The sequence below is a fragment of the Schistocerca piceifrons genome, chromosome 9 (genome assembly GCF_021461385.2).
Source record: "Schistocerca piceifrons isolate TAMUIC-IGC-003096 chromosome 9, iqSchPice1.1, whole genome shotgun sequence".
Taxonomy (NCBI): domain Eukaryota; kingdom Metazoa; phylum Arthropoda; class Insecta; order Orthoptera; family Acrididae; genus Schistocerca; species Schistocerca piceifrons.
The window spans coordinates 151221317-151248799 of record NC_060146.1 but is presented as its reverse complement, the minus strand read 5'-3'; the positions used below and the strand labels follow the sequence as shown (position 1 = coordinate 151248799).

The 27483-nt window shown below is 43.1% G+C and overlaps 1 protein-coding gene across 3 annotated transcripts in view; it reads right to left on the bottom strand.

Moving 5' to 3' along the window:
• The window catches only part of LOC124717223 (nuclear RNA export factor 1-like), a 218397-nt gene that overhangs the window by 14302 nt on the left and 176612 nt on the right, over window positions 1–27483 (bottom strand). For 2 of the 3 annotated variants that reach the window (XM_047244011.1, XM_047244013.1), the window contains 2 exons: window positions 4430–4598; window positions 2558–2728 (listed from right to left, as the gene is read on the bottom strand). In XM_047244011.1, the coding sequence (XP_047099967.1) occupies window positions 2558–2728; window positions 4430–4598 (340 nt within the window). Of the gene's footprint in view, window positions 1–2557; window positions 2729–4429; window positions 4599–13902; window positions 14148–27483 lie in introns of those variants that run through there. The other variant, XM_047244014.1, reaches the window with a different exon arrangement.

Below are 27483 nucleotides of genomic sequence, written 5' to 3'. Positions count from 1 at the left end.
GGCCTGGGTGCAGTCCCGTCACAAGTGGTCGACAGTGTTGAGAGGCCGGTGGTTTTCACATCCAAAAAATTGATCGACATTCAAACCAACTATAGTCACATTGAAAAGGAAGCTTTGGCACTGGTTTTTGTACTGACTAAGTTCTACAATTTTGTGTATGGTTGACATTTCATGCTGCAGACCGATAACAAACCTTTGGTTTCTTTGTTTCACCCGGGTGCTGCAGAGCCCACCTGGACGGCACACCACCTACAGCACTGGATGCTCTTCCTGGCTACGTTCGACTGAATGGCTTGCAAATGCTGGTTTTCTGTCCTGTCTGTCTGCAAGGGCGGTCTGTGAGTTTGATGCTTCCCCCTCGGTTTGTTTCCACATGGACCCGGCTCTGGACGCGCTTCCGTTGGATTTCGATTCAGTCCGGTGGGCTACTGCTCAGGATCAGACTCTGCAAGCTCTTTGCTGCCAAATCACTGCAGGTTGGCCAACCAGCCGTCATAGCACCCACAATACAGAGGTCCAGCACTTTTGAGATCATCGGCACAGTCTCTTTATCCGCAGGGGCGTTATCTTTTTGCATAGTGATTCTGACATTCCCCGGGTGGTCATGCCACATGCATTGCGCTGCCGTGTCCTTGACCTTCTCCACACTGGCTATTGAGACATCATCCTCACCAAACAGCTGGCCTGCTGACACCTTTACTGGCGTGGTATGGATAAAGACATTGCCTCCCTCTTGCCAGCCTGTACCACGTGCCAAACACTTCACACAGCACCCCCAAGCCAGTATTTTTCGTGGCCGGATGCTGCCGCTCCGTGGGAACGTATCCATTTGGATTTCGCAGGGCCATTTCATGGTTCCCAATGGCTCATACTGATCGACTCCAGGTCGGGATACACTTATGTCTCCAGCATGATGAACACCACTTCTGCTGAAACTATCAAAATTCTCCGGCGCCTCTTTGCCGTTGAGGGAATCCCCAAAATGATTGTTATGGATAATGGTCCAATGTTTACTCTGACCGAGTTTAAGCAATTCTGTACTGCCAATGATATTTCCCTAGTCCATACCGCCCCATTTCACCCTGCATCAAATGGCCAGGCAGAATGTTTTGTGTGGAAATTCAAGACCCAGCTCGATAAGCTGCTGTGCCATCACCCGCTGGAGGAGGCCGTGCTTCGTTTCTTGACTATGTACTGCACTGACCCCAGGCTGGTACAAGTCCAGCAGAGATACTTCATGGTCGACCATTCCGCTCCCCCTTATCTGTCCTGGTTCCCGAGGCTTCTCACCCTTCCACCCGCATGCCAAAGCACTTCTTTCAAGTTGGGCAGGAGGTCTGGGCACGGACCTTTTCTCATCCACTGGGTGCCTGTCGTCATCACCGAGCTCTGCGGCCGGGCGATTGTGTCTCTCCAGTGGGCCGACGGTTCCGCCGCCCGCTGGCACCTCAACCAGCTCCACCCCTTTCTGGTGGACCACGATGCCCCGGAGGAGCTGCCAGTGACAATTGCCAACCACACTGTGGTGGAACCTCCGCTTTTGCCTCTGCCTCTGCCTCAGCTGCTGCCTCCGCTGCCAGCTCCCCCAGCTGTGTCACTGCCTCCTGCCCCTGCCGGCCATGAGCCCATGGACATTGATCAGGATACCCCTATTCCTATGGACGTTTGTGGTGCTGTGCATTTTTTTCCCCACAGGGTGAAATGTAGCAGCCGCTTATTGTTAGAGGACCTACAGAACTGACACGCAAGATGGGTTGCTAACCCCCTTTCAGCAGCACGGAGAGAAACATTGCCAGTGGACAGAAACAGTAACAGACTTTCAAAACAAACACGGAACTCTTCGCCAGACAACATGTGGCAGTGTTCCATGAATCGGAACTCATATGACTGATGTAGGACTCCGTCGACCCGGCTTTTCAAGCACGCCTAGACCGTCAGACCCACAGTGTTTATGAACTGCTAGGAACAGCTCCAGCCAGTACTTATGCAGGCCCTAGCCTTGTATTCACTCGCCGTAATCTTGTAGTAGCACATTGTATTTTGTAGACTAGTTTTGGTCAGTATTTTTTTCCATTGTCTTGTATCCTTATATGTTTTGCTACCACAGAGTTGTGCCCCCCCCCCCCCCCCCCTTTTTTTTTAAATGCTGAGAAGGCATTTTCCCTTCAATTCTAATAAAGTGTGTTCCAATTGAATGTTAGTTATTTCCTGCCATCTGCAGGACACAACAGGAGTCACACAAATGTAGGCCTAGAAAGTGTGGATCTGGGCACATTTTTGTGACAATGCAGAGTTAAGAATAGGACAAATAGGTTTGTTAAAATTGTTTACTAACTCATTTGCACATTTTTTAAATGGTCGACAGTCTTGAGACATCAATATCACTTTAGAAGCTGAAGTTAATATATTTATATATTATATCCGCTTGTCACTGTATGATTGGAATAATAATAAAAATAATAATAATAATAATAATAAAAAAACAGTGATGGACGGACACACACACACACACACACACACACACACACACACAGATTATTTTGTGTCACACACTTACCTCTGCCTCTCGTGTACTTGCATTTGAGATATACAAGATATCATTAGTAATTTGATATTCTTCATTTTCTTGACCCTTAAGGACAAAAGTGCGTGAGAAATGTCTGTGAGAACTTTTCTCTTTGGTCATGTCACGGAACACACCTGTTACTGTCAGTATGGTGAACTTTGGCTGAGGGAGAAAGAACACAGAATTTTTCACAGAATTTTCATCATTAAATGGTTATTAAGCTTTAGAAAAATGACAAACCCTAAGTGTAGCTCATCAAAAATACACCAAGCCTATATCTACAGTAGCCTACATGTGTATTCTGTACACCACATACAGTGCACAGTAAACAGTATGTGTAACAATATCACCCACCCATTCCCATAGCATTCACAAATATTACAGGGCAAGTTTACGTTTTGATATTTCAGTTTGTAAGGTGGTTTTTCTCCATTTTTATTGTCACAGTCATTATAATAACTGTATATGGGATAAAATAACATCTTTATCATTTAGTCTCAGTTAATTTACCAGAGAACATTTTAGAGGCATATATGTTCCAGAGAATGAGCTTTCACATGATACATATGGTGCAGATATGTAAGGGGCATGAAAAATATAGTACCAACTGCACCACTGAATGAATGTTGCCACCACAAGGGTTTCACACACCACTTACCCTTTCAATGCAGTCTTATGGCTAGCTGAAAACCACAATGTGATCATCTAAACGACTACTCAACCACCACCACAGCCACCATGATGCTTTCACAGTTGGAAGAAATCTTTCTGGATTGTACACTTTCTTTGGTTATCTCCACATATAAGACACATTTTGTGGTTGGAAACAGTACTTAAGTAAACTCATCTGATCACATTACTCATGCCAGTGACTGACTGTTTATATTTTGTACATTTTACATGACCTCTTTCGTTAAGACTTGAGAAAATGGTTAACGGCTTGTTGTTATTTCTCTACTCCATGATCATATAGTAATCTCTCACCCCTCTAAGAGTTTTTCTTCAACTTTGTAAGTACAGACAATTCTTTACCACGAGCTCTGTACAGAGATACGACACTCCTAGCACATTATGAAATAGTTTCAAACACCGAACAGCTAAAAAAGTTGCAATAGAGTATACAGTTCCTGTCTTACTGTTTTACATATTTACACAGTGAAACATAGGAATCAACAGTTGTTGAAACCTGTTCCAATGATAGTAACTGTAGCTAGAATTGATGAACATAAGCTTAGGAAATGGTTAAGTATCATGGCACATAATTTAAATGGGGTTAAATTTCTGTTGTACTGTGGAAGAAGTAGTTATCATTGTAGCCACCAACTAGCCTGTCCAATGGCCTCAGAGCATAAGATACTGTCTTCAGTTATTTCGCAGCATCCTGAGATTACTTCATTATTATTACTAATTTCACACAAGTTCAAAGGAGGGGTGCAATTAACAAAACAGCTTTCACTTATTAATCTGCTTTATCTCGTAAACTATTTGGAGTGTACAAAATAAGTTTTACTGGAGAAAGTTTTGAAGAGTGATTAAAATACAAAAATCCGTAATAATTGGAAAAAGTAATAATTTGCAAGAATCCTAGATTCTATAGAGTTGCAAAAAAAAAAAAAAAAAAAGAGAGAGAGAGAGAGAGAGAGAGAGAGAGAGAGAGGGGGGGGGGGGTGGGATGCAGTCAAGTACTGATAGGTACTCCCACCCCCACCTCTCTCTCTCTCTCTCTCTCTCTCTCTCTCTCTCTCTCTCTCTCTGTGTGTGTGTGTGTGTGTGTGTGTGTGTATGTGCCATACTTCCCAAGAGTACAAGAACAAAAGGAGGCATGATCGTGTATAAACAAGTAAGTGGAGCTGAGTAACTCACCGTGTGCACTGTAAGATCCACAGCGAAGGTGCAGGGATCATGCTGTGTATTGGGTAGGTTTGATAATCTTTCGAGGATCTCCTCTGAGCCTTGCGTTAGTGCAGCCCTCACGTTCTTCATGTTGGAGCAACGTAACAGATTTCGGGACTCACCCAAGTAAGCAGACAATCTGGAACCAAGGAAAACTTGCTTCATTTCAGAAATAGATGCCCCAGCTAGTTTGATCATCTGATGGCAACATGGGCTTAAAATAGTAGTTAATTGAGCACTGTAATTGCAAGCAATGGGGGCACATAACAAATCTATTGCACAAAATTATTGAAGATAAACTCTGATTCACATTACTTTCATTTTATTTTTATTCAAATGGACCTCTATGTTGCTGAAAAATGTGCACAGAATAACCCATAAACTTATAAAGCCCATTTTAATTAGTAAGACTAATCAGCTGTGCAACTCTCAAATTTCTAAATTATAAGAATAAGAACAAAAACAATAACAAATAAAGAATCAGCCTTTGTCTGGGATGATTTGTGAAAAGCAAGGAATAACCCAATCAGTATGGCTAGATCACAAACAGCGGCCTACATATTTTTTTACATGACTAAATTCTGTACTTTCTAGTAATTTTATTGTAACAATCATGATATGTTTTTATTATGACCTGGGCCAATGATTATTTCATTCACTTCAATGAATTACATATCCACAATACAATTATTTGAATCTAAATTATCCCAGTAGGAATAAAAGAAGTTTTTTTTTAACTGAAAAAAAGGGTTTCAAAAACTTTAATTTCTCACTATAATTTTCTACTCTTCTGCAAGCCTATAGAGTCCTACATACTTTTTTGAACAGTGTCTCAGAATGTACCCACAACATCAACATTAAGGTTGTTTCACTGCATTGTGTTTAGTTTACCAACTGACTGCTGCTGTTCTATTTAAGCAAGGTCCTGTTGCCAGCCACAAATCTAATATGCAGATGTAGTGCACTGTCACTATAAGAATCCAACTTCTTAACACTCTGATTGCTATGTGGAAAACTGAGAGGCCATGTGTCAGTTTCTGCAATACAGAAGTGTAGGGTGCTCAATTCTTTTGACACACTTGCCATTTCTCAGCTTATTTTGTTCTGAGGTTCAGACAGGTACTGGGATGTTTGGGAGTATGAGTATTTACTGCATTAAGAAGGAATGGTATGATGCATGTCCAGAAAGGAAATGTGCCGAGTCTCCTATGCTTAAAGCAATTTTTTGACAAAGTTGGCAGCACTGCTTTCAACGGCAAGGCTTTGGCAATAGAATGTTCACTCATTTGTCTCTATCAGATGAAAATTCTTGTTGTGATGCAGTGTTGAAATGAGTGTCTTGGTTATAGATCTCTCTAACCACAAGTTGAGGAGGATAATTCAGTTTCTTACAACAACAGGATATTCTCCATTCTAGATTTTCAATGAATCATACTAATGTGTAAATGTATTATTGTGAGTTTAAAGTAGGCAGAAGGCTGAATGAAATAGTGAGCGTTCCTGAAGCATGACTGATGAGATGGCAAAGCGAAGAAATGACTTGTTGCGATGACTAGACTGCTCCGATCTGGCACCTTCAGATTTTCATCTCACTGAAGTTGCTTACGGATGGACGATGTGAGGTCTAGAATGCCATCATAAAATAGGTCAAAGAGGTGGCAGGAGACTTTTGATGAAGGTTTCACAAAGTTCATCTCTTGGTTCACAAAGTACATTGAGAACGAAAGAGAATGCAAAGAGAAATAGATTGTTATGTGAGTCAGTGAATATCTAAATGTTTATCGCCTTTTCAATTTTTAAACAATTTCTTACACTTAATTTTAGTGCATGCCTCATACAATCTCACAGCAAAGAGCACAACCCACAATCTACAGAAATAACAGGATATAAATGGGAAATATCATCATCTTTAAATTAACATCTGCTGGAATCTGATGAAATAATAAAGAGTGGTGAGAGTCCACCAGGAGGGGGGTTGGTGTGGGTTGTGCAACCTGACCCATCTCGTTGTGTTCTATGGTCATCCATGAACCATGCTGCACACACCCGTTTACAATGCCGAAACACTTGGTCTTACACAAGCAGCAAGTCCTGGGTGGAGTCGTCACATTCTCTCATGGTAATAATGCACCCTTTTTCAAACTCACTGATTTGATGGTACAGTTTGTGTAGATGTCTGTGAGACATCCTGCTCATCTGCTCGAGTCACACTGATCCGTTACCTTTAGTTTATAGTGACAATGAGAGCCGCAGGCACATTTTCCTGTTGGGTGGTGGTATGCCGTGATATCGATGTTGACCTTGAGCCATAAACCAACATTGTTCAAATGCTAATCATTTCTGCAGAACATATACAAGTATGTCCTGTGACTATGAATGCCCTGTCTCTAGTCGTTTGAGGTGTTCTGTTTTTTCTGAACATGAGTGTTTAAGCAACATATTGCCTCTCTGGGGACCTTGAGCCAACAATTGTTTAATGACGTTTCACTAGCACAAGTGGCTGGCTGGCAATATCAAACCTTCATCCTCCATTACCAGTATGTACGGGAAAAAGAGTCTGCGGCTGGAGACTACACATACCTCTTGTACCAATGTTGTGGGTTTCCTTTGGTCATTAGCACTGTGGTTTTTCCCTGAGTACCTGCAATGATCATTCACTGCATCCACGGGTTTCCACGAGATATTTACTTCAAGTCTTTCTTATTTTTTGTTGAAACTACTGTCACTTTTGTGAATTTCTAAGATTTCCCTGAACAAGCAGGCAGAGATGCTCTTCTCCACAGTGAGAATCTGTGTACAGGCGAATTTTACTATGTGATCAATCATAGACAGCAGGTGTTTCACCCCAGCCAGTTTCTCCACCAGTCTGCCACCAGCAACAAACAGTGAACCCCTGACTGCCAACCACTAGTTGGCAGTCAGATGAAGATCCCAAGACAAAAGCTGACAGGCAGTTCATCAACAAGTGGCCACAAAAGCCTCAACAATTTTGTGCAACATACAAAGTGGAGAAAAACAACTTGCTTATTTGAATTTGGCATCTCGAAGTGATGATTTTTTTGAGGAGGATTGGGGTAGGCACATTTGGGGGGACAGGGCATAAAGTTGTAGCTCCTTTCAGTTTAGTTAGCATCATGGAGTGGACAAAGGTAGCAAGCACATTCGCGGTTGAGGCACACTTTTCTAATAGTTGTTCAATCGTTGCCATGTAATGCGGCATCCGCAACCATTTCAATACTGCGCCCTGTGGGCATTTTCCTGGACAACAGTTGATTGTTTAGTGGGCAAACAGCTTAAGGGAAACTGAATGAATGAATGAATGAATAAATAAATAAATAAATAAAAAGCACACCACCACCAACAAAAACCTGGGGCTTCCATGAGCAGTAAGATCACCCCAAAACATTGACACACTGCGATTCTCTCAATGCTCTGCCTGCAAATGTGCAAATACTGTTGTACTGTCTGATCATTCTGTGAGGCAAATCCTTCAGGAAGAACTAAAATTTCATCCCTTGTTTTGGCAGTGGAACTTAATCAGCTCAATTTTGTTGCTCAAGAATATGCACAGTAGGCACTTCTTGGCATGTCTCATGACACTTGTTTTCTTCAGTGATGAGGCTCACATCCATCTTTCGGGATCTGTAAATAAGCATAACGTGTGCTTCTTGCGTCCTGATAACCCCTGACAACTTCTTCAGCATCCCTTACATTCACAACAGGTAACTGTTTGGTGTGCACTATCACGAGTTGGAATAATTGGTCCATGGTTTTTTGAAAAAAAAAAAAAAAAAAAAAAAAAAAAAGGGCAGTTTCGGTGACTTTTGAACATTATGTGCACATGATTTAGAAGTTTCATCAAGCTGTCACCAACACACCTGTCAATGTGCTGGAAAGAGTTGAACCAAACTTCTGAGTTCAATTAATGCAGTGTATTGAGAATAATGGATGCCATCAGCCTGGTATCATCTTCAAAACTGTGTAAATATAAAATTTAAATTTTGTACTTGATGTTGTTCACATAATTAAATAAATATTGGTATTACTTTTTTTGAAACTGAATTTTTAAATAAGCAGGCTCCTCTGCTCTATCCTGTGTAAATGCCTGTCGAAAGCTCTTTCTCAGGTACTCTCATCTACATACAGTAGGTTCCTGACTAGTGCACTCTGCACAGTTACATACAGTACAATCACAATGGGCAGATGAACAAACCACAAACCAGATGGAAGATATAATGGGAATGTTGGTGTGATTCGAGTGCAGCTGGCCAGCAGACACAATTAACTTGCAAGTAAATCTGAGTCTGATTGATGCCCTCCAACTATCAATGGAATTCTCATGAGAGATGGCGAAGAAGTGGACGATGCAGTTATTTTATGACGGGGAGTGGATGGATGACACTCTGCGTTCTAGTATACTCCATATGTTATACATAAAGCACATAAGTTTAAGTTTATTGTTAATTTATCTGAAAAATGATGTGTCGACAGAAGTGCCGACACAGTGTTATTTTGAGGGGGCCGATAGGCACGCTATCTAACGCAGACGGGTGTGAATTCTGGAACAAGATACGTTATGACTGCTATCAAGAAAATACGTAGCTTTGGGAATATACTTAACTTTATTTACTCCTTGTGATACATCTCTCTTGGCTATACAAATGAGACTCGTAAGATACATGCACTGTTACAATTGGCGCCTTGCTAGGTCATAGCCATGGACTTAGCAGAAGGCTATTCTAACTGTCTCTCGGCAAATGAGAGGAAGGCTTCGTCCGTATTGTTGCTAGCAATGTCGTCCGTACAACTGGGGCGAGTGCTCTATCGTATATCGAGACCTGCCTTGTGGTGGCGCTAGGTCTGCGATCTCACAGTGGCGACACGCGGGTCCGACATGTACTAAATGGATCGCGGCCGATTTAAGCTACCACCTAGCAAGTGTGGTGTCTGGCGGTGACACCACATTCCTCCCCCGCAAATCGGCGAACGGTCGTGTGATAAGGCTTCCGCCCGCCGTGGGGAAGACCCCATGTTGACGTATGCGATGAGGTGGGGAGCCTAACAACAGGCGAGGCTGTGCCACCCGCACCCGGCCATTCGGTCCGAGGGGATCTAGGAAACGCCTGAAAACCTAGTCCAGGGTGCACGTCAACATGCGGGGTATGCGCCCGTAATGAGACAGGAGGGGCCTAACAACAGGCGAGGCTGTGCCACCCGCACCCGGCCATTCGGTCCGAGGGGATCTAGGAAACGCCTGAAAACCTAGTCCAGGGTGCACGTCAACATGCGGGGTATGCGCCCGTAATGAGACAGGAGGGGCCGAAAGGTCGACCTCCATTGCGTTGGGGTACCCGACGCGCGAAGACGCCATGTGGTCCGGAGCGGGCAAGAGTTCCATGGCGGAGGACAGCTGGTCACGGGAAGCGATCGGCGGTGCGTGACCCAGGGAGGCGCTTGGCGGCTGCAGCGAAGCGTCGAATGCGGGCAGCGCCGGCGGGAGAACAGGCGGCGGCGGCTGCTGCTGCTGCGGCGCGTCGCCATGGGGCAAAATGGAAGGCATCGTCGGTAACACCTGGGGACGAGGCGAGCCAGTAGATGGGTCCCCAGGGCGCTGACCGGACGGCACCGTAACTGAAAGCAGATGGGGAGCGGCAGAACTCGTGCGACGACAGAGGCGCAGCTGATTGAGATGCCGACGCACCTCACCAGAGGCCCCCAAAACCAAATACATCGCGCGGCCGAGGCAGCGAAGAATGCGCCCTGCGAGCCAACGCCATGAACCTCGATAGTTGCGATAAAATACAACGTCGCCTGGAGCAAAAGCAGGAGTCCGCCGCTGCACAGGAACCTGATGCGGCGGATGCAGCAAAGACATCAAGGTGCGATGAGGACGACCGTGGAGCAACTCAGCCGGCGAGCGACCATCTCGGGGCTGAGAGCGATACGAAGACAAAAAGAGCAACAATGCGTCCTCCCGAGATTGCGACTCTTTCAATTTCAACATCTGTGACTTGAAAGTCCGGACCAATCGTGCAGCGGCACCGTTTGACTGAGGCGAAAACGGCGCGGATGTCAGATGTTGAATACCATTGGCCTGGCAGAATGACTGAAATTCTGCGGACATGAATTGTGGGCCATTGTCGGAAACAATAGTCTGCGGAAGACCTTCAATGCAAAAGATAGCAGACAACGCTTGGATGGTGGCGGAGGACGTCGTGGAAGACATCCGGACAACAAAAGGAAAGTTACTGAAGGCATCGACCAGAACCAACCATCGAGCATTCCAGAATGGACCAGCAAAATCAATGTGCAAGCGTTGCCAAGGGGAAGTGGCTTTTGGCCATGCAAAGACTTTCCGCGGTGGTGCGGATTGTTGTTCGGCACACGCCATGCAAGAAGAACACATATTCGTAATCGCAGCATCGATTCCGAACCAAGTACAGTGCTGACGAGCAAGTTGTTTCGTTCGCACTATACCCCAATGTCCGTGGTGAAGAAGCCGTAAAACAGAGGACTGTAACGAACATGGGACCACGACTCTGGACTGATCATTATCAGAATGCAACAACAAAACACCACGTCGAACAAAAAGTCTCTCCCTGTGAGCAAAAAATCTGCGAACCAACGGATCCTCGATCCGAGACTTTGACAAAGGCCATTGCGTAGCAACAAAACGCAAAACAGTAGCAAGGAGAGGGTCAGCAGCTGTGGCTGTAGCTACACGACGAAAATCAATCGGAAACGATTCGACCACTTCATTGGTTTCCGAATCAATGAACATGCAAGCAAGTTCGGAAGAATCGAATGCTTTATCCTCAGCAACAGGCAAACGGGAAAACGCATCGGCGTTTCCGTGCTTAGCAGTGGACCGATACAAGATATCGTAGCGGTACTGCGAGAGGAAAATAGACCAGCGAATGAATTTCTGCGCTGTACGTGGAGGTACAGGCTTGGTCGGATGAAAAAGCGATGTCAAAGGTTTGTGGTCCGTGATGATGGTGAAGTGACGACCATACAAGAAATCATGGAACTTAGTAACACCAAACACGAGAGCCAAAGCTTCTTTCTCTATCTGCGAGTAATTTCTTTGCGCAGACGAGAGCAATTTGGACGCAAAGGCAATAGGGCGATCATGGGAGCCAACTTTGTGCGCAAGCACAGCACCGATCCCGAAATCCGATGCATCTACCATCAACAAAAGGGGTTTCTGGGGATCGAAAGGCGTGAGGCAAGTATTAGAAAGCAACGCCGATTTCAACTGGCGAAAGGCGCGTTCGCATTCCGTCGTCCAGACGAACGGAACACCTTTACGGCGTAAGCGATGAAGCGGAGCTGAAATGGAAGAGGCATTGCGCACATATTTATGATAATAGTTAATTTTACCCAACACACTCTGTAGCTGCTTCACATTTTGAGGGGAAGGCAATTCTTGTATGGCACGGAGGTGCTCTGGACTCGGATGTATGCCTTGGGCATTAATGACATGTGCCAGGTATGGTAAGTCACGAGCAAAAAACAAACATTTGTCCTTCCTCAAGCGAAGACCATTTTGTCGCAAGACCTGAAATAATGTTCGTAGGTTCGCAAGATGATCTTCTTCCATCTGTCCGGAGATCACTATATCGTCCAGATAGTTTGCTGCAGTAGGGACCGACGCACAAATAGTTTGTAAATATTGCTGAAACAATGCAGGGGCGGATGCACACCCAAATGGCAGTCTTTTGAATCGGTACAATCCAAGATGCGTGTTAACCACCAACACGCGCTGGGATTTGTCGTCCACCGGTATTTGCAAGTACGCATCGGCTAGGTCCAACTTTGAAAAATATTTTCCTGGGCACAGTTTAGCAAAAAGATCTTCCGGGCGGGGCAAAGGAAAAGTAGCAGTCACTAGTTGTGGATTCACTGTGGCCTTGAAGTCCACGCAAAGTCTCAATTTTCCGGAAGGTTTTGGCAAAATTACTAAGGGTGAGGCCCAGAGAGAAGCTTGCACACGTTCAATTACACCTTGTGATTCGAGATCGTTTAACGTTCTTGTGACCTCATCACGCAATGCGTGGGGAACATTGCGCGCTCTGAAAAATTTCGGTTGCGCATTTACTTTCAGTTCCAAATGTGCTTCATAGTTTTTAGCGCAACCTAAGCCCGGTGCAAAAATGTCTGCAAATTCGTCACATAGACGAGAAACACTGTCTGAAGGCACAGTTTGATTCACTGATAGGACCTGATTTACAATAGACATGTTAAACAACTGAAATAAATCTAAACCAAACAAGTTCACTGCAGTAGAAGAACGAAGAACGTAAAATGACACAAGTTTCGTTTGTCCCTTGTATGTTGCAAGAAGGCTGCACTGTCCTAACACAGGAATTTTCTGTCCTGAATATGTGGTTAGCTTAACATTTGCGGAACGCAACGGAGGTTTGCCCAGTTGTTTGTACGTGTCGTGATTGAGCAATGAAACTGCAGCTCCGGTATCGAGCTGGAATGGTATGACCTTGCCATTAAAGTCCAAATCTACAAAAAGTTTATTGTCCTGCTGACGACAAGAGCGACTGTCTTGTGCAACGTGAACAGACACTGGTACAGAATCACTTGCTAATTGACGTGATTTCCGGCGACGTCGACGCACACTGTTTGTGGGACGAACACAGTCACCGTTAGAGAAAGTGTCACTGGACGAAGTGGAATTAACGACATGAATGTCCATGGGCGAAGGTCCACGATCCTGAGTGTCCTTGGTTCGATTCCGGCGCGAAGCAAAGGGCCTGGAATGATTGTGATTGTCTGATCTGAGCTTTTTCTGGCAAACACTTTGAACATGTCCTTTCTTATTGCAGAAAAAGCAAATAGCTTGGCGTGACGGGCAATGTTCACGCGAATGTCTAGTAGCACACCGCGGGCATGATTTCACTGCCTTTGTGTGCAGGCGCGGCACACCTGGCTTAGCGCGCGGCGGCAGCTGCGTGGACGTGCGCGAGGGCAGTTTACAGGTCCGTGCAGCGCGTCCAGCGGGCCGGTTAATGTTACACACGGCTGGCGAAGTTTCAAAAGATTCCTGAGCACAGTCAAGTGTGTCTTGTCTATCCAATATGTCTATCACTTGTTGAAGGGAGGGATTTACTAGTTTCAAAATTTGCTCCCGTATGCGAACATCAGAAACGTTCTGTGCAATTGCATCACGCACCATTGTATCTGAAGAAGAAAGGCCACAGTCACAGTCAAAGGCACAGTCCCTAGTAAGTCCTTGCAATGTTGCTACCCACTCCCTATTAGTTTGACCGGCCGTACGTTTTGTACGAAAAAACGTATACCGTTTTGCAACCACATTAACTGTTTCTTTGAAATAGGCATCTAAAGCAGACAAAATCTCATCGTAGGACAGAGTTGCTACGTCGCGTCGGGGAAACAATTTCACTATCACACGGTAGGTGGACACACCGACACAAGAAAGCAAAAACGGCTGCCGCTCATTACCTTGAATTCTGTAGGCGGCTAGGTGAAAGGCGAACTGGCGGGACCATTCGGTCCACGACTCGTGCGCCAGGTCGTAGTTCCTAAAAGGCGGTGCAACTGCGAGTTGTGGCTGCGGTAGCGGTGAAGCGGCGGCTGCCGCATCGGTTTGAATGGCACGTTGACCCTGGACGAGCTGTCCAAGGGCATCCAATAACGCCTGCGTCTGCTGATTCTGCAAGCGATAAAATTCGGACAGTACATCTGGAGATTGTGGCGAAGCCATGACACAAATAAATGTAAGCAATCAGAAAGAACACTTTACTCGTCGCCAAATGATGTGTCGACAGAAGTGCCGACACAGTGTTATTTTGAGGGGGCCGATAGGCACGCTATCTAACGCAGACAGGCGTGAATTCTGGAACAAGATACGTTATGACTGCTATCAAGAAAATACGTAGCTTTGGGAATATACTTAACTTTATTTACTCCTTGTGATACATCTCTCTTGGCTATACAAATGAGACTCGTAAGATACATGCACTGTTACAATTGGCGCCTTGCTAGGTCGTAGCCATGGACTTAGCAGAAGGCTATTCTAACTGTCTCTCGGCAAATGAGAGGAAGGCTTCGTCCGTATTGTCGCTAGCAATGTCGTCCGTACAACTGGGGCGAGTGCTCTATCGTATATCGAGACCTGCCTTGTGGTGGCGCTAGGTCTGCGATCACACAGTGGCGACACGCGGGTCCGACATGTACTAAATGGACCGCGGCCGATTTAAGCTACCACCTAGCAAGTGTGGTGTCTGGCGGTGACACCACAAAAAAAATGCATGATGAACACAGTGATGTCTTGTAAATTATTAGCCCTTTGCACTCCATAAGGCAGACACAGAGTGGCTCGGCACATTCTTATGTAAATTGCCATTATCTGGGCAGCGAGCGTGCTACAGAGAATAGTACAGTCTCTCTGTGGAAACAATGAGGTCACTGTCCAACAGGTTGGATATACATTAAAACAAAAAGTACACTTTCATTCAAATATATTTCCAAAACTATTACAGTACAAAACTTTTCAGTGTACGATATTTTTTGAAACCATCATCAGGATGAAGAGCTGGGTTTTGTCTGCATGTTTCACAGCAAAACAGTGTTTCACACTTTTCTTTTTTCTGTCTGAACACACTGCACAATCCTTATGCTTGTTCCCAGGAAGCTTGTTGATAATGTGCAACTGTCCAGTAAAGCATTCTTCACCATCAGAAGTTGAACGACATGCCCGTTTCTACCCTGGATTTATTTCTTCACCAACAAAAAAATACTTAACTCTGCCCGAATATGCCACGAAGGCCCAATGGTACCGACCGGCCGCTGTGTCATTCTCAGCTCACAGGCGTCAGTGGATGTGGATGTGGATGTGGATGTGGAGGGGCACGTGACCAGCACTCCGCTCCCCAAGCCGTATGACAGTTTATGAGACCTAAGCCGCTACTTCTCAATCGAGTAGCTCCTCAGTTTGCCTCATAATGGCTGCGTGCACCCTGCTCAGCAACAGAACACGGCACACCAGATGGTCACCCATCAAAGTGCTAGCCCAACCTGGCAGTGCTTAACTTCGGCGATCGGATGGGTACCAGTGTTACCACTGTGGCAAGGCTGTTGGCTCTTCACCAATCGAGTATCTTACAAAACTTTTACAGAATACTCTGTGAGACAGTTTTTTAAGTTGTTTTTCTTGCGGTGATTCTTGTATAGCAAATAGCTGTTTACAAGTCCTATTTCCCACAACCAGAAGTACAGTTTTCGCCACCATTTCAGATCTTTCATTAGAGAATCGTAACTGGAAATAAAATGTCAGATTGATATACTGCACCCATCTCTGACATATATCAATAATCACATTTGGTTTCACTGTTTCTTCCCTTTTGTAGAAAGCATTAGAACAGTTTGTTTATTTTGCCGTGCCAGAACCATAATTTTGTTATTGTGGATGGTTCTTCAGATGCAGAACTTGTTTCTTGAGTGCAGCTGGAAGGTTTTTGTGGCTGGCCTGGACCGCTCATGTGAGATGCACATTTTGTTTCAAAAGTTCATCATCTAATGCAACAACTGTATAAAAATGGCCAGTGTACGAGTGAGACTCTCATTTCCCTTTAGCATTTCTGATATTAGCTATCAATTGAAGAACTATTCCCTCAGAAAAATTCAAGTCTGACAAATCAACGACTATGGTGTTACTGTGTCAAAAAAGGGTATCAAACTGCAAATATAACTGTTTGATAAATTTCGAGAAACTTGCCCGACAAGTAATCCGACACATTCTTTACTTTATTCAGATGTGACTGAACCTGAGTTTTGATGTGTGTAGCACTCTCTGGATTAGAAACATGAAGTGCCCAGAAAGTTTTCATATATTGTCTACAAGTAAAACAGGCTGAAAAGAAGTCAGATAATTGTAACCATTCTCTTGAAAAAAAGTCTTGCAAGTTCTTACACTTTTGGTAATGTCATATTTAGTAGCACATCATGGGAGCATTTCATTTCTTCCTTGGTAACGTTTCTCCAATCCCATCATGCAGAACATTGTGGAAATGGTGTCACTTTACATATTTTTGCTATAGCATACCTGTTTGTTTGGTCTGCTACTTGTGTTTGTTTGGTCTGCTATTTGTTGAAATAGGTTGTCTGTAAAAATTAACAGAAAGAAACCAACTGGCGATAATGGAACATTACCAGTTTCAGTGATAAAACCACACTTTGAATCATCAAAAGAAGAATCTGTAACTTCAGAATCATTTTCACTCCACATTTGCTTCGAATCTTCTGCTGAATCACCAGAAAAATGCACATTTTCAAGGTTTTCATTGTCATCTTCACTAGAATTGTTAATAAATGAACCACTCTCATCATCATCATCATCATCATCATCACTGTCTCTATAATAGTCACTTAGAGATTCCCTAAACCGAATGCTGTAAAATCTCTTACTCAGGAAGAACTGAATGTGAAGAATTAGCCATTGCACATGCGCAAACTTGAATGTAATAATTCTAACATTTGTTTCAACACAGTTGCAACAGTTTGACACTGAGTTAACACAGGTTCCTCTAAATGGCTGCACTAAGCACCATTGATGCCTAGTACTGTCAGAATTGAGCATGTGAGAGCCGTGAAACATCACGTCAAATGAAGTATTTGTTTTATTTAAAGCTTTAAGAATTTTCACAAAAAAATTTGGACATTACTCTTTAGCATGCCCTCTTACACCACTTTTGTTGAACAAGTACAAAATTTACAAAGTCTTGGAAGAAGAATTGAGTGATTCTGGTTTGGAGAGAAGGAAGTGTTTAGCATTCTGTTGACAAGTTGATTGAAGACAGACTACAAGCTCAGTTTAGGGTAGGAAATTGGTTGTGCCCATGTCACAGAAACATTCCTAGCATACAAGCTGTAGTACTCTGGGAATAATTCTAGTCCACTATTTTTCATTAGTAAGTTCACCCACGAGTTTGGAGCATTTTACTCTGTTTACTGACTGCTGTTCAATTGCTACATTAATTCTTGGTATGACTCTGTTTGCTAAATATGGCCACAATCGAGCACTGAAATGAATTCTGTGGCTACAAGTGAAAGTTTGTGCTGGACTGGTTCTCAAAACCAAATTTTCCGTTTTACGTGAGCAGTTGCCTTAACCATTTTGGCCACCCAAGCATGGTTCCTGTCCACCTCACACTGATTATCACAAAAATTTGGGACAGAATGTGACCTGCATGGGAGTGATCTTAATAGCCATCAACTCATATATTTATGAATGTGTGTTGTCTGTTCTCTAGAACATGTCAGAAAAAACCAGCAGGGCATAGCATTCTTGAAATTGGTCTCTCCCCAAATTTTGAGAAAACACACTATATTTATTTATATATGTGACGTGTCTCTTCTTTCTCACATGGCCAAAAGAACACACATAACACATATATCAATGATTATAGTGTGTTTTCTCAAGATTTAGGAACATGATATTGAGTGGCGAAGTAAAATCTGATCAGGAGCTGCCACTTGCTTCACGCAGTGGTCCGTGTCCGATTGTTCCACTTGTTACAGTTCTGGCACCACTTGTTAGCAGCAGACACAGTGGCTGTGCCAAAGACTGAGGCGGCGTGGAGTTTTACAATTATTTATTGAACTTTCTTTACAATTTCTCCCTCGATGTCGCTGCCCAGCCCTGCGGATCCCTCCGCGCCGCTGATTGCACTCGGGAGCCTCAGGCCACCAGTGCTCCGCTGAAGCCAGGATGCCCTGTGGTTGAGACGAACTCGTCAACCCAGTACGGGCACGCCCACGGAGCCGCGTCGCTGTGAGGTCAGCTGCTGATGCCTGCTGCACCAGTGGCTGGGAAGCCGTTAGTCGCGATGTCCGCAAGGTCCCGTCACGGGCGGACCACGCGCCGTGGGGCCGGGTTGCCGAGAAGTCCGGGCGTCAGTCCCCTGTGACCAAGGCCTTGCTGCAGCCAGTCCTGCTGAAAGTTCTCACTGTAGTTAGTCAGCCATGGTGCCAACCGAACTCGGCCCAACCTCCAGAGCTGAAGTTGACATCTGATGGCGAATGGATGACTCCTGCAAGCTGGAACAGACTTCTGGAATCATCACCTAGGAAGATTGAACATTCCGACATGGATCATGTCTGTCCTCAGATCCGAACAGCTTCCCAATGGCTTCTGTCTGTTGCTGCCTGCGCTCCACTATTTATATCCAGCAGGAGGTCGTTTTTATCCCCTCGGTGGTAGCTTTTTGTTATTACTCCCGCAGTATATTGCAGCATAACTTAGCGTGCTGGCCCTTCCCCTTACTCAGCACTCTCCAGGCTTCGCTCGGTCTGTGTGCATCCTTGCATCAGCCTGTTGGTAGACTGCTGCTGTCAGCAAGGCTATCTGTGCTTGCCTCCTTCGCAATGCCTCGGTCACCGGCATGCCTCTGTTTTGCCATTCTCCTCCACTGCGTGAATCAATGCTTACTACATGTGGCCGCAACGATATCTAATGTCTATATGATGTATAATCACAGCTGTAATTGTATCTAACTTGTAACAAATATGCTTATTCATTTTATTATACACTGAATGTCCCACAATGAATAGTAATACAAATAAATTACCAATCATAGGCATGTATTTGTCTCTACTTCACTTTGATTAAATTTCTCAACATTTCTGCCAAGTACTTATTCTTTTACTATGGAGAGTATTTCTGCTAGAAAGAGCAGAGAGACAGTTGTTAGCACCCCACTTAAACAATGAACTGACATCATTTAGCTCCAGTATGATGGACATAGAGCAATTATAGGTAAAGATTAAATGGATTGCACATCATACTCTGGAGAAGCATGTGCCAAGTAAGTGGATAAAGGATGGAAAAGACTCACCACAGTTTAACAGAGGAGGAGATTAGTGTTTAGTATCCCGTTGACAACAAGGGCATTAGAGAAGGAACACAAGCTTGGATTGTGGAAGGACGGAGAAGCAAACTGGCCGTGCCCTTTCGAAGGAATCACTGTGGCATTTGCCTTGAGCGATTTGGGGAAATAACGGAAAATCTAAATCAGGATGGCCGGACTCGGATTTGAAGTGCTGTCCTCCCAAATGCAAGTCCAGTGTGCTAACCACTGCACTACCCTGCTCGATCACGGTCTAACAACAAAATTCGAAAAAGATACATAGGAGGCAAAAGCTGTTGCAGTCTCAGTCAAAAACAGAATGCGCAATGGTTCAAAACAAAATGCGCAAAGGACAACAGGCAAAAGTTAACAGAAATTCATGCATCTGCAAAAAGATCGATGCGTGAAGCTTAGGACAACTGTCACTGTAATACTTTAGCAACAGATCTTGCCACTACGTAAAATCATTAAGTGGGTCTGCAGCTTCTATCCAGTCAATTGTTGACCAATCTGTTGAGGCAATAAAAGGTAACATAAGTAAAGCTGAAGTTTTAAATTTCACATTTAAGAAAAGTTCACACAGGACATAGTAATAAGCGTCCTTGGTGTAGAGAAATAAGGAGTAGAAAGGAAATAAGTAGCCAGATCCTAATGGAATCCCAATTCGGTTTTTTGCACAGAGTACTCTATGGCAGTGGCCCATTACTTAGCTTATATTTATTGCAAATCTCTCACCCAGTGCAAAGTTCCAAGTGACTGAAAAAAAAAGTGCAGGGGACTTCTGTATATAATAAGCATAAAAGAATGGACCTGCAAAATTACAGACCAGTATCTTTAACTTCAGTTTGTTGTAGAATCCTTGAACATCTTCTCAGTTCTGATAAAATAAATTTCTTTGAGAGGGAAAAGCTTCTACCCACAAATCAGCACAGCTTTAGAAAGCATTGCTCGTGTGAAACTCAGCTTGCCCTTTTCTCACATGATATTGTGTGGACTATGATTGAAGGGCAACAGGATGACTATACATTCCTAGTTTCTGAAAAATAATTGACTCAAGCCACACTGAAAACTGATAATGAATGTACGAGTATACGGAATATGTTCCCAGATGGGCAAGTGGCTTGATTTCTTACATAAGGTACCCCGTCTGTCGTTCTCGACAGCGAGTGTTCACTAGAGACAAGGGTATCATCAGGAGAGCACCAGGGAGGTGTGATAGGACCGCTGATATTTTCTGTACACATATATGATCTGGCGGACAGGGTAAGCAGCAGTCTGCAGCCGTTTGCTGATGATGCTGTGACGTATGGGAAGGTGCCGTTGTTGAGTGACTGTAGGAGGATACAACTTGACTTAGAGATGAATGATAGCTAGCTCTAAATGTAGAAAAATGTAAGTTAACACAAGTAAGTAGGAAAAACAAACCAACGGTATTCGAATACAGCATTAGTAGTGTGTGTTCAAACACAGCATTAGTAGTGTGCTGCCTAATACAGTCATGCCCATTAAATATCTAGATATAATGTTGCACAGCAGTATGAAATGGAATGAGCATGTAAGTATTGCAGTAAGGCGAATGGTCGACTTTGGTTTATTGCAAGAATTTTCGGGAAGTGTGGTTCATCTGTAAAGGCGACTGCATAAAGGACACTAGTGCAACCCATTGCTGGGTACTGTCCAAATGTTTGGAGTCCACACTAAAGGAAGACATCAAAGCAATTCAGAGGTGGACTGTTAGGTTTGTAACTGGTAGGTTACAAGTAACTGGTAGGTTACAAGTATTATGGAAATGCTTTGAGAACTCAAATGGAAATCACAGGAGTGAATGCAACTTTCTTTTCGAGGATCACAGTGACAAAATGTAGAGAATTGGCATTTCAGGCTGACTGCAGAATCATTCTACTGCTGTCAATGTAAATTTTATGTAAGGCCACCATGGCTCGCACAGAGGCATATAGATAGTAATTTTTCCCTCACTCTGTTTCTGAGTTGACTATTTGTGAATGGAACAGATTTGACTACATAGTAGTGGTACAGGGTGCCTTTTGCCATGCACATATGGTGGCTTGCAGAGTATATATGTAGATGCAGATGTTGATACAGGATCTTGGTTAACAAATATTTCATACCAACATTGCTCATTAAACTGTTTTACAATGTTTCTTTGTTTTATCTAATGAACTACTCATCATTACCAGGATCTACAGTCCAGTAGCCATTTAGTCTAATCGTCCATGTTTCATCTAATCAAAGATATTTCTTGCAGGATTCAGGCTTTTCCAGCCATCCTCATAATATTTTCGGGAATCACTGTACTGCTACGCCCTAGGCAAGCCTGTGAATAAAGGTTTTAATAAATAGACCCCAAAGACTGATACTCCCTCTCCCCCACTCCCTCCAGCCCACAATTCCCTTCCTAACAGCTTCTTTGCCAAGGAGCTGGAGAATGAAGATGTTTGGCATACCCTACACAACAATCTTCCCCAGTTTCACCCATACAGTTCCCAAAAACTAGTCCTAAACATCTTACTACTGAAGCCAAGTGAAGAAGGTAGCAACATGACGCAGTAATCACGTATGCCTTTGTAAACTCTACATTCAAATTAAACAAATTCCATGGACTAAATTACCCAAAACTTCCCATAGAAAACTCTTATAAACCTAACGATATCATTTACCATCTCAAATAAAAATTAAAAAGAAAAAAAAAGGGGATTCCTCTAAGAAGAGTATATGAGACTACAAAATATGGAGCTATACTCGGATATTGCCCTGTGTAGTTGTTACAGAGAACACCACATCCATTATTATATGGCAGTTTCATCATCAGACATTTTCAGCATTCATAAAACTGCCACCGAGAAAGAGGAGTTACACACTTTGAATGGTTAAGAACCATTATTGTTGGGCATTCTATAGTCAGTTACCTATTTTTCCAAACCTGAAGAATAGCATGAAAAGTTCACTTCTTTATTATGTCATCTTCAAATGGGTATATGGAACACATCAACAAACTCAGGCAAATTCAACTACTCTGCAACTTTAGAGAAACCTTGAAACCAACAGTATCAATGAAAGTACAATGGGCATTTGAAAAGTCCATGCAAAGTCCGAGAAATGGCACCACTGGTGCGTATCGAGGTCATGTTCAGTTAGTAGCATCTTTGGAAAGAACGCACACCAAGTTTCAGCCATATTGGTCTATTTCTTTGTGTTTGGCATTCGTGTGAATCAAGGAAGTCAAGTGATTGTGACTACTTTATGAAAGGCAAAACACCTCAGGAGACTAAAGAGAAGCTTTATAAGCATTACGGTGACTGTGCACCTTCGATTACAACAGTTTATAAGTGGTTTCAAAATTTTCGGAGTGGTCATATGGGCACAAGTGATGTTGAACTTTCTGGACGCCCTGTGGAGGTTACAACTCCAGAAATCATTGATATGGTGATGGATGACAGAAAAGGTAAGGTGCATGAGATTGCTAGTACTGTGGGCATCTCAAATATATGGGTACATAATGTTTTTCATAAACATTTGGACACGAGAAATCTATCGGCAAGATGGGTTCCACGATTGCTCACACTTGACCAAAAATGGAATCGTGTGAAGTGTTGCAAGAATGGTTTGCAGCTGTTCAGGAAGAATCTGCAGGACTTTAAGCGTCATTTCATCACTGTGAATCAAACGTGGTTACATTATTATACTACTGAGACCAAATAACAATCTAAACAATGGTTTACCAAGGGAGAATCTGCACCAAAAAAGGTGAAGACCATTGCTTCAGCCGGAAAGGTTATGGCGACTGTCTTTTGGGATTCGCAAGGGATAATCCTCATCAACTAAATGGGAAAGGGTGAAACTATTACAGGTGCATATTATTCATCGTTATTGGACCGTTTGAAAACCGAGCTGCAAGGAAAATGCTGGCGATTGGACTGCAAAAAAGTCCTTTTCCATCACGAAAACGCACCAGCACACACCTCAGCAGCTGTGGTCGCAAAATTAATGGAAATAGGATTCCAATTCGTTTCACATCCCCCCTATTCTCTAGACTTGGCTCCCTCGGACTACTATTTGTTCCCCAATTTGAAGAAATGGCTGGTGAGACAAAGATTTTTTTCAAACGAGGAGGTGATTGCAGCAACTAATAGATATTTTGCAGACTTGGACAATTCCTAATATTCAGAGGGGATCAACAAATTAGAACAGTATTGGACAAAGTGTATAAGTCTCAAAGGAGACTATGTCGAAAAATAAAAAAGGTTTACCCCAAACACGTAAGTAGTTTTTATTTTTGCACAGACTTTTCAAACGTAGTAACCATCAAGATACACATCTTTCCACAGTAATAGTGTATCTTCCTTTTCCTTCTTTCCCACACACCATACATACTTACACACAAATTAAAGTACAACATCGTGTTAACAGCATTTATAACTCTACTTTCTCCTTCATACATGTATATTGAGATAAGCTACTCCTACCATAGGCCGTATTCATAGTAGGTTTTCAATCTGTCTCATGTACTGTACTTATTTTACTCCTCTGCACAGTCACTCACTCCTGTAACTCTAAACTTTGTATTTCATCAAATGCCCTCCTCTTTTAGCTTCAGTAGTCATACCTGGATGTTAGCCCATTATCTTTATATTTTTCTCATAGCTAAGAGTTTATCCTCTTTGATTCCCCCTTCCAAAAGTGATGGAGCTAACACCCACCACCACTTGCACAGAAAAAATAACTCACCTAGGTTCTACAGTCTACAGCATGGTTATAATTAAGCTTTTGCTACCTGAGGGTATGGGTAGGAATGATGTTCAGACAGTGTGCTGCAGGATATGCATTGTTAGTAGTATTAGTGACACAACTTGCCGTTAGGAGCCGGTGCTAGTACTCTGATGTAGGTAGCATCAGTGTGCATTACAGCTGCAAAAGGTCAACATGGCTCTGGACAAGGTCAGCAAGCTTTTACTCATAAAGCGGATTTATCAAAACAACGGCAATAATGCTGCTGCTCTTCATGAGTATCAATGCACTGAAGGAATATGGAGAGATCCTGTTTACGCACCGGGACTGGAGAACATGATTCAGAATTTCGAATTAACTGGCAGTTCGGGATTGCTCCAGGAAGAGGCAGACAGCCAACTGCACCACAAATTGTTGAAGAAGTTACTGTTCCCATAGCTGAGAATGCTGGGCACGATGTGTAATCTTTAAGCTGTTCATTGGCAGCATCACAACAGATAAATATTCCACTGTCCACCATTTGAAAAACGCTGTCGGCAATGTTGTTGTTGTTGTGGTCTCCCCCTACGATTTTTACCCTCCACGCTGCCCTCCAATACTAAATTGGTGATCCGTTGATGCCTCAGAACATGTCCTACCAACCGATCCCTTCTTCTGGTCAAGTTGTGCCACAAACTTCTCTTCTCCCCAATCCTATTCAATACTTCCTCATTAGTTATGTGATCTACCCATCTAATCTTCAGCATTCTTCTGTAGCACCACATTTCGAAAGCTTCTATTCTCTTCTTGTCCAAACTATTTACCGTCCATGTTTCACTTCCATACATGGCTACACTCCATACAAATACTTTCAGAAATGACTTCCTGACACTTAAATCTATACTCGATGTCAACAAATTTCTCTTCTTCAGAAACGCTTTCCTTGCCATTGCCAGTCTACATTTTATATCCTCTCTACTTCAACCATCATCAGTTATTTTGCTCCCCAAATAGCAAAACTCCTTTACTACTTTAAGTGTCTCATTTCCTAATCTAATACCCTCAACATCACCCGACTTAATTCAACTACATTCCATTATCCTCGTTTTGCTTTTGTTGATGTTCATCTTATATCCTCCCTTCAAGGCACCATCCATTCCGTTCAACTGCTCTTCCAAGTCCTTTGCTGTCTCTGACAGAATTACAATCTCATCGGCGAACCTCAAAGTTTTTATTTCTTCTCCATGGATTTTAATACCTACTCCGAATTTTTCTTTTGTTTCCTTTACTGCTTGCTCAATATACAGATTGAATAACATCGGGGAGAGGCTACAACCCTGTCTTACTCCCTTCCCAACCGCTGCTTTCCTTTCATGCCCCTCGACTCTTATAACTGCCCTCTGGTTTCTGTACAAACTGTAAATAGCCTTTCGCTCCCTGTATTTTATCCCTGCAACCTTTAGAATTTGAAAGAGAGTATTCCAGTGAACATTGTCAAAAGCTTTCTCTAAGTCTACAAATGCTAGAAACGTAGGTTTGCCTTTCCTTAATCTTTCTTCTAAGATAAGTCGTAAGGTCAGTATTGCCTCACGTGTTCCAGTATTTCTACGGAATCCAAACTGATCTTCCCCGAGGTCTGCTTCTACTAGTTTTTCCATTCGTCTGTAAAGAATTCGTGTTAGTATTTTGCAGCTGTGGCTTATTAAACTGATTGTTCGGTAATTTTCACATCTGTCAACACCTGCTTTCTTTGGGATTGGAATTATTATATTCTTCTTGAAGTCTGAGGGTATTTCACCTGTTTCATACATCTTGCTCACCAGATGGTAGAGTTTTGTCAGGACTGGCTCTCCCAAGGCCATCAGTAGTTCCAATGGAATGTTGTCTACTCCGGGGGCTTTGTTTTGACTCAGATCTTTCAGTGCTCTGTCAAACTCTTCACGCAGTATCGTATCTCCCATTTCATCTTCATCTACATCCTCTTCCATTTCCATAATATTGTCCTCAAGTACATCGCCCTTGTATAGACCCTCTATATACTCCTTCCACCTTTCTGCTTTCCCTTCTTTGCTTAGAACTGGGTTTCCATCTGAGCTCTTGATGTCCATACAAGTGGTTCTCTTATCTCCAAAGGTCTCTTTAATTTTCCTGTAGGCAGTATCTATCTTACCGCTAGTGAGATAAGCCTCTAGCCAACCCTGCTTAGCCATTTTGCACTTCCTGTCGATCTCATTTTTGAGACATTTGTATTCCTTTTTGCCTGCTTCATTTACTGCATTTTTATATTTTCTCCTTTCATCAATTAAATTCAATATTTCTTCTGTTACCCTAGGATTTCTACTAGCCCTCGTCTTTTTACCTACTTGATCCTCTGCTGCCTTCACTACTTCATCCCTCAAAGCTACCCATTCTTCTTCTACTGTATTTCTTTCCCCCATTCCTGTCAATTGTTCCCTTATGCTCTCCCTGAAACTCTGTACAACCTCTGGTTCTTTCAGTTTATCCAGGTCCCATCTCCTTAAATTCCCACCTTTTTGCAGTTTCTTCAGTTTTAATCTACAGTTCATAACCAATAGATTGTGGTCAGAGTCCACATTTGCCACTGGAAATGTCTTACAATTTAAAACCTGGTTCCTAAATCTCTGTCTTACCATTGTATAATCTATCTGATACCTTTTAGTATCTCCAGGGTTCTTCCATGTATACAACCTTCTATCATGATTCTTAAACCAAGTGTTAGCTATGATTAAGTTGTGCTCTGTGCAAAATTCTACCAGGTGGCTTCCTCTTTCATTTCTTAGCCCCAATCCATATTCACCTACAACGTTTCCTTCTCTCCCTTTTCCTACACTCGAATTCCAGTCACCCATGATTATTAAATTTTCGTCTCCCTTCACTATCTGAATAATTTCTTTTATTTCATCATACATTTCTTCAATTTCTTCGTCATCTGCAGAGCTAGTTGGCATATAAACTTGTACTACTGTAGTAGGTGTGGGCTTCGTATCTATCTTGGCCACAATAATGTGTTCACTATGCTGTTTGTAGTAGCTTACCCGCATTCCTATTTTCCTATTCAATATTAAACCTAGTCCTGCATTACGCCTATTTGACTTTGTGTTTATAACCCTGTAGTCACCTGACCAGAAGTCTTGTTCCTCCTGCCACCGAACTTCACTATGGGCAATAGTGAAATGATATCTCTACTGGAGTTCCAGGCTGTCGCAGATGCAGGTATTTGCCACAATGAGCAATATTTGTAACCTGGAACATAAACGTGGTATGCAATTAACAAATGTTACCCTCTTGTGGGGAAATTAGAATGTGTATTTGTTATTTCTTTCCCACATGTCCTTAGAATGTTTCAAAAAAATTTCAGTTTCCTACAATCACTCGTTCTTCATGAAGGCCCTCCAA